This window comes from Solanum tuberosum, unplaced genomic scaffold (genome assembly GCF_000226075.1).
Source record: "Solanum tuberosum cultivar DM 1-3 516 R44 unplaced genomic scaffold, SolTub_3.0 scf00118, whole genome shotgun sequence".
Taxonomy (NCBI): Eukaryota; Viridiplantae; Streptophyta; class Magnoliopsida; order Solanales; family Solanaceae; genus Solanum; species Solanum tuberosum.
In genome coordinates, this window is record NW_006239043.1 from 1079656 (window position 1) to 1088211 (window position 8556).

The 8556-nt window shown below is 35.9% G+C and overlaps 1 protein-coding gene across 4 annotated transcripts in view; it reads left to right on the plus strand.

The window, feature by feature from the left end:
- Nucleotides 1–1164: 1164 nt before the first annotated feature.
- Nucleotides 1165–8556, plus strand: part of LOC102602838 (uncharacterized) — an 18826-nt gene continuing 11434 nt past the window's right edge. The window contains exons 1-3 of one of the 4 annotated variants that reach the window (XM_015309934.1): nucleotides 1165–1409; nucleotides 4039–4491; nucleotides 5046–5237. In XM_015309934.1, coding sequence (XP_015165420.1) covers nucleotides 1296–1409; nucleotides 4039–4491; nucleotides 5046–5237 — 759 coding nt within the window. In that variant the 5' untranslated portion in view covers nucleotides 1165–1295. Of the gene's footprint in view, nucleotides 1410–1513; nucleotides 1556–4038; nucleotides 4492–5045; nucleotides 6079–8556 lie in introns of those variants that run through there. The other 3 variants (XM_006350157.2, XM_015309935.1, XR_001473787.1) reach the window with 3 other exon arrangements.

Here is an 8556-nt window from a genome sequence, read left to right on the forward strand (position 1 = left end):
AAAATTGAGAAAAATATTTATTTGACTCTCTAATTAAAGACACTATGTACACTAAATGAAATGTAAACTAAGAGAAAATAGTGTTATGATTTGTAATTTTACCTTTTCTTTTAATAAAACAAATGGTAAACTAGAATTGAATAATCTCTATACTCTTAAAAATAGAGTTATACAAAAATAATATAACATCAAAATACCAAAAAAATTCTATTCTAATAAATTTTAAAGAAGAATGTTCTAACCGCGCGAAGTGTGGGCCCATTTACTAGTCATATATATATATATATAAAAGAGAGCATTAGGCCCGCCTACGTGGCGCCACCACAAACAAGAATTCTCTTTTAATTTATTTATTTACAAAATTAACCTTCCCTTTCATGAAAGTTGTGATTTTTATGAAAAGTTGCTACTTTGATGAAAAATTGCGACTTTTATGTGAAAAGTTATGACTTTTATGAAAGGTTGTGACCTTTCCGAAGGGTTGCAACTTTTCCAAATAGTTGTAACCTTTCTGATAAGGCACAATAAACATTTATTCACACTACCCTTTGTTGTCTATAAATAGAGGGATTTCCTCTCATTTAAACACAATGGAAATTCTGAACCTCCTCTTCTTCTTCTTCTTCTTCTTCTTCTTCTTCTTCTTCTTCTTTTTCTTCTTCACAATTAAATATTTGTATACTTTACTCATGTTGAGTGGTTCACTGAAACTATTGCTTATGTTACATAACTGGTATGTATTCTTACAATCATTAATTTATAATTTATGCTTATGTTATTAAGGCTAAATGATAAGATATAGTAATTTTTCATTTTCCCTTTTACATTATTAATGTTTGTTACTACATAATCTTATATCTTAGATAATATAGTGTTTTAATTTTAATGCCGGATAGATTTTAAGTATTATTTTATAAATTCCGTGATATTAAATTCTCGTGCGAAGCACGGATAATTTTACTAGTTAATAATAAAGAACGACATAGTATATACTTGTCTCGTTCACCCCCCCCCGCCCCCCAGCACACACACATATATATATAATATACGTAGAAATCACTAAAATTATAAAAATAATATATTTTTCAATGTATAATTTTAAAAACATATAGCAATATATGTAAATTAAATTAAGTACTCCATTATAAATATATCAAATTTCATTTCCATCTTCTCTACTTGTAGTGCACAGTTATGGCGAAAGAGTAGAGAAAGGTGAAATTCCATTGTTGAAACGCCATTTACACAATCTCAAAGCTTTTTTTTTCTTCTGATTCATACATAGGTTTTCAAAAATGGAAGCAGCAGCTGTTTCAGTTGTAGACAAGTTAAAATCCTTTGCAAAATCTACGCAGGATTTCGCTTCCGTCGTGTTCCGCAACCGCGAAGTTTCCAATCGCCGCAATCCGGTAAATTAACTTTGTATTTTCTTTTTCCGGTCATTGTATAGAGATCCATTTGCGGATAGATTGTTAGAAGTAAAATTTTGGCCTACAATGTGGCCTATTGTCAATGAAGACTAGGTGATTTCTTGCTATTTGTCTTAGTCTTGATGGTTAGAGTTAACTGGTGCTTATTGCTTGTGTGAGTTGTTAGACAAGAACACTAGTGATTTCTTGCTATTGGTTTTATTCTTGGTGGATAGAGTTACATGGTGTGTTGCTTGTGTGAGTTGTTAAACAAAGACACTAGTGATTTCTTGTTATCTGTTCTAGCTTTGGTGGATTGCTTGTGTGAGTTGTTACGAAAACATTATTGATTTCTTGTTATCTGTTCTATCTTTGATGGACAAATTTACTGATGCTTGTTGTTTGTGTGAGTTGTTAGACAAAAAATACTAGTGATTTCTTGCTATCTGTCTTAGTCTTGGTGGATAGAGTTACCTGGTGTTTGTTGCTTGTGTGAGGTATTAGGTATCTTGTGGAACTAGTTGAGCTGCTTGAAAGTTGGCTACGATTATCAAAAGAGATAATATAGAGACCCATTTGTTCCTAATATGTATTGTTAAAAGTAAAATTTTGGTGTCTCATTAAGATTGTTTAATTTTATTTAATTTGGAGGTTGAAAATTAGGGTGGAAGTTTAGTAGGTAGTTGAGAGTTTAATAGTTTTTCTTATAAGATTTATTATCCGTACTCTCATACTATCTTATTTTTCGATTTGATTATTACTTGTTATTTCCTTTGCTTCGGCTATCTATTTGTTGTTTCTATTGTTTTGTTCTCCAGTATTTTTGACTTAGCTTCTTCACTGCTGTATTTCCTTTTGATAACTGATTTGATATGTTTTATTCAAACCGGGGGTCTATAGGAAACAACCTTTACCCAAGGGAGAGGGGTAAGCTGTGTATACACTACCCTCCCTAGATCCCAATCGTGTGATTACACTGGGTATGTTGTTGTTGTTTTCAAGTATTAGTTCGGATACATTTCATTTTTTCCCTATACAAGCTGATTGCCAGTCATTATATAAAAACCTATTTGCTCTAGTATGCGTTGTTAAGTAGTAACATTGTGGTGTCTCATTAAGGTTATTTAAGTTTCATTGCATTTTGTTTTCAAGTAGTAGTTTGATAATTTTGATTTTTTTTCACCTGTTGAAGCCAATTGACCTATAGAATATGAGTAAAGAAAGTAGAAAGAGACTTATGATATGCTGGTTTTGTTCAGCGGAATGGATTACTTCTATGGGCTTTATCGGTTTTTGGTATTTTTGGATATTATGAGGTTACATCTCTGTTGTGATGGACACTAGATGTTCTTTTTGTTTTGTTTCTTTTAACAATGGTATTTAGAGGTTCCTTGACTAACAATGGTATTGATTAGCTTTGTCCCCAAATATTTAGGTTGATGGAAAGAATTTACGTAGTTTTGCATATGTTATGATTAGGATTGGAACGTTGATTCCCTAGATTGTTAAAAAGAGGAAGGTTGAGGGACTTGTTCTTAGGTCACAGATTCGAGTCCTGTGCCAAGTGAACTAACTACTAAGTCCTGTAATTAAGTTGAGAAGGATAGAGACTATAGGGGAAAATCCATCATCCCCAAGTTGTGAAGGCTATGGTGTTGGCCCAAAGGGCTGGCTCCTTGTGAAGTTCACAGTCATAAAAGAAAATTGTTAAAATGGCTCTGTGACTTCTAGGCCACCCTACTGGGACAGGTTTGATAGATGTTTTGGGAAAAAGGAGAACACCATTGGATCACCTATATATTATATTCAAATCTTCCCAACTTAGGATCCTAAAAGAATGTACAGTAAGAGTTATATAGAGTGAGGGATCCAAGCAAGTATGAAATTGAACATTTCTTCAAGATAACAGCTACTCCTTCATGTGAATCTTATTTGAAGCAAATGAATAGCTAAAGGGAGAGCAGTAAAAGTTATGAAAATGTTATTTCTTATGTGAGAATGGTAGTTTTGGCTCTTTTTAGAAGGTCAGGGAAATGTGAGACTGTTCACATCCCTACTTTTGTCTATTGATCTAAAGTGGGTATATCGGTTACCTGTCATGCAACGTTCAACTGCGGAACAGTGTCATTAGGAAGTACTCAGAGCTTGAGCAGTCAAATTCTTACTTTGCCAGCTACCACAAGCTTTGTTATTGGGCTCTGCTTTACTCTGATGGGTCTCTTAAGTATGAGAAGGCTCTGGCTGTGTACCCTAACCTCATCTAGTTTCTGCCAGTTCGTCTATTTTTTCCCATCTTTTCCTATCTTTTCCATTGTCGCTAGATCAAAGTCTTTTATGTTTACTATCTGCTGTATGACGATGCCTGTATTATGTGGCTTCCCAGGAAATAATATTGAAAAAAGAGATATCCATATGTAAGAGAAAAATATCTTTTAATTATCCTTTTACTTATCGAAAGAAAAAAAAGATACTTATCCAAATTTATTTTGACATAGTTCGATTGGGATTTGTCACTCTCATTAGCTGTAGGATATCACTGTTTCCCAACTCCACTCCCCTCGGCAAGCTTTAGTTTGACATATTTGCCAATGATGGTGCTTTACAACTCTTCCAATAATATTATTTACAGATTGAGATCTTGAAGAGATTGCAGCGAGAATCTTTTTCAGATATTATGAAGCTAAGAGACAGACAAGAGAAGTTGGAGCGAGTGCTTGCATTCGATAAATCTTCTAAAGGAAGTCCATTCCAAGAAACCAGCACTCACGTAAGAGGAGAATTTGATGTTGTGGGTGCACTGTTGATGATCGGTACTGTTGATAATTCCAAGCGCAATGCAATTGAAAGAGCCATTAGGACTGGTATTGATTCTAGGCTGACTTTTGAAACAACTATCCGTGAAAAGGATACAATTGTAGCAGAGTTTGTTGGCAGCGAAAGAGGCCAAATGAATATCCTGGGTAGTCCACTTTCCTTAGCAAAAGTTCTTTATGCAGCAAATATCAGTGATTGGTGTTCTGCAGTTGCCATTCCAGTCGGTGGTCGATGCAGAGATGTTGCAGTACCTACAAGTTCACGTGAGGTAAATGCTTCTGAATACTGAATGTGCTTTCTTATTTGTGATCATAGTTATCAATTCCATGTTCGATTCTTTTTGGTATTGTCAGTACCAGCAAGAAGTAGCAAAAGTAATAAGGTCAAAAGTTTTGTTACCAGCCTCCCAAAAAAAGGTTAGGTCAAAATTCCTGTAAAATGAAGTTGCAGATGTACTCACCAAAACCAAAAGAAAATATCGAGTTGCAGATCTGTGGTGCAAAAGTTCTCGCACTTATTAGGAATGAGGAATGACAAGAAATCAACAGGTTGACAAGGAAGATTCTGTTGGGGGAGGGAGGTCATAACATGGTTGTTGGCTTGTTGCATAGTGTATTTACTTGTTATATTACATCTTTCAGTTGTCTTTCCATGTAGCTTCATGTAAAAGCAAGGTAAGTAATTTGACAAGGAAGATCCCATGGGGAGTCATTAGTTGGTTGTTGCAGATGTTGCATATTGTATATACGTGTTATATTACAGCATTTTTAGTTGCCTTAATGTGTAGCCTAGAATAACAATTTTTGGGGGGGATTTTTGCAGGAAAGGGGGATGACTGACTATTCATCTTTTGGTCCGCCCCTGCTGAATCAACTAAATGGTAGTGGAATCGCTGTGATGGTTAAAAAATCAAATACTGTTGCCTCCTTGGCTCAGTTTGTCTCTGCATTGCCACACTCTGGTAGTCTTTTGTATTGTTTTGGCACTTTTGGTCAAGTTGTTTGCCAACTTTCAAGCAATACAAAACTATCAATCTTGGGCATACACAAAATGGCCAATCTGTCGAGACCACAGCCTAGACTCGCAGCTATGTCGTTGCCTTTCAGTTTTTTACAACGGTCAGGGCATCCTCAAGCGTCCTTGGTGGAAAACAGCATCTTAGATGGGTCACTTGCCATGACCCTAGAGTCAGAACTTGATGAAAGTACAAAAATTGGTGGCTGGGTAGAGATAAAAAGAGCAAATTTGCAGTGGGCAGTTACCATGTCTGATACCTCTGAGGATGATTTTGGATGGGGTTTGAGCCTTGGTGGTTTGCTACAAGGTCCAAGAAATATGGACCATTTTCAAGTTGAGAGCTTTCTCAATTTCAACGTAGGAAAGAAGTGCAAGTTGCAACCAGGTCTACTCTATGTGATCGATGGAGCCACTCAGTTTCCTGCATTGATGTTCCGCACTAGTTGGTCCTTGTGAAGTGTGCAAGCTAGCTCAGACACCCCGGCTGGACATAAAAAAAACACTCCCGTGAACAATCTGACTCTCCCCTTATAATAGAAACACCCTTTAGCAACTCCCACACAAAATAGAAAGGAAGAGAAACATTTTGTCTACTCCAACAGTATTCACTTTAGTAACAAATTTTAGTCGAAGCAGTTAATAGGACCTTATGCTTTGTTCTCTCCTATATAAACTGCTTGGCCAAGCTTTTAGAGGAACATTTTTTTGGTCTAAGTGAAGTTTCAGGAAAATGTATTTTGTGAGCATAGCAGTTTATGATTGGCTAAACGATTTGAAACACTGTTGTTGACAAAGGTAAGGATAACGTTTGTGTATATCAAATTCTCTTCGGACTCCATTTGTGAGACTTTAGTGTTTGGTTAAGTGTTACATTACAGAGGGGTATAAAGAATCACTTTATGATTTGTGTTGTTTTTAAATTAATAAATAATCTGAAACATTTATCATGTGAGATTGTAGTTAACTTTTTAATATATTTTTTAAATAAAGTGTTAAGGGGTTCAATTTTTAAATTTTATTTAATAGAATTGTTAAGTTGTAGAGAGATTGTTATTACTGATCCTTGATTCAAAAGTGATGTTATTAAAATAGGATGGTAAAAAAAAAACACAATATTCAAATAGGTACAAATCAAATGAAATACCAGTGAGACGAGAAAAGGTGGGGGTAAGTTAAAGTTATGTCAAGTTCTCTCTAGTCTCCATCTACGAATGACAATGGGGCGGGATAAGGTGGGTGGGTTTAAGGCTATGTGGGGCAGGGCTGGTGGGATGCAGGGTGAGTTGAAGTGAGTTTTTTAAAAACTAATGTGGAGCGGAGCGGGTTGTGGGTATATCATATATGTAATTTTATGTGGGTTCAACTTAATTTTAATTTTTTATAGGTGATAAGATGTTATTTCTTTAAAGCTACTAAAATATTCAAAATAGTAAAAGAAAATGGTTCAATAAAAAATAATACAATTTTTTTACATGTTTCCCAATTGACCTCTAAAAATAAAATTTTAAGTCACTATCCTATTAAATTAATATAATTTAATGAAAAAATAAATTTATGTTTATGAATTTTATTTTTTAGTATCAAACTTAACTATAAAAAGAAAATATTAAAAAAAATTATGCAAGGTGGGTCTATGACGGGCAGGGTGGGGCGGATTAAAAATTTTGCGGGTTAAGCTCAACTCCCCGCCCCATTGTCATCCCTATCCCCATCCTCCCTAGTTCTTTTCGGTTACTACCTCTACCTCCCTCTCCTACCTTTTGTACAATTAAGCTTTCACACCTCCTAACTAACACATCATCGACTCCTCACACCTCATTTTCACACGCTCAAAACTACACATCCTAATTTCTCTCATCTTATTTGCCACAAAGGTCACTCTCATCTTGCTCAAATAAATTCATTCCTAATCATATCTCCTAGTTAACACACATATCCATCCGAACATCTTCGTCTTCTAAACAGACATTCTTCATTGACTAACACTTTGTTCATCATAAAATGGTCTAGAAACGAGCCTCTATTCATTTGCCCCAAGGCACCTTAATTAACTTAAATACATTGTTTTGTCCAATTAATACATGTAGTAAAAAATAAAAAAAATTAGGAAAAAGAAATTAAAAAAGAAAAAAGATTTTTTTTAATAAGAAAAAAGAAAAGCTTTAAACTTTTTCAGAACCTTTGAGAAAGCCCTCACGCCGCTTGTTCATCTTCTCCAAATCTCTGCCTTCTTTTTCTACATTTTCAATTGCGGCGAGGAACGCATTGCTGAAGTACCTGAGAGTGGAAGCTCGGCCGGTGCAGCTTCGAAACCCTAGGCTCATCGGAGGTTCAGTCAGTCAGCTTTTCAAACGCCATTTCTCGGAGGAAGTAAGGGGATCGTTTCTCGACAAGAATGAAGTTAGGGATCGTGTTATCAACGTCGTCAATTCTTCCAGAAAGTTGATCCTTCCAAGGTATATCTAACATATTGCGTTTTATGTGTACGTTTTTTTCAATGTTAATTTCTCGTGAAATGAAATTCGTTGTGTGTTTATTTACGTTTTTCATAGATTTAAAGGTTGTTGGTCCTATAGATTTATACAGTGTGCATTTTTATTTTATAATCGGGTTGTCTTAGCTAGCTTGGTACCTCCCACGCCCACCTGCACAGGAACAATTTTTCTTCACAGGAAATTGAACCTGAGAGTTTATGGTTCTCAAACCACCACTCGGCCATACGTCTTCACAATTTTTCCAGAGGATTGTTGGATTATATCTTTTAGCTAGAGAACATGCTGATAACAACAACAACAACAACAACAACCCAGTAAAATCCCACTAGGTGGGGTCTGGGGAGGGTAGAGTGTACGCAGACCTTGCCACTACCTCGTGCGAGGTAGAGAGGCTGTTTCCGGAAGACCCTCAGCTCAGGTACATCAAATCCAAGTAAAAGGCGAGAAAGACAGTGTATATACATACCATCCAATACGAAAGATAATATACAATCAACAAAGGAAGACAATGACATCAATACACAATGAGAGAAATGAAACACAATAAACAACAAAAGGCTATCGATCTCACAGAAAAGAACTGCAAGTGCAAGACTAGGACTACTACACACGCTACAACCCCTACCCTTGCAAGAAGAGACAACACGCTAGCCCTACTAACCTTCAACCTTAATACGAGACCTCCACTCCTTCCTATCTAGAGTCATGTCTTCGGTAATGTGAAGCTGAGCCAAGTCCTGTCTAATCACCTCTCCCCAATACTTCTTAGGCCTACCTCTACCCCTCCGCGTACCCTCTACAACCAGCCCCTCACACCTCCT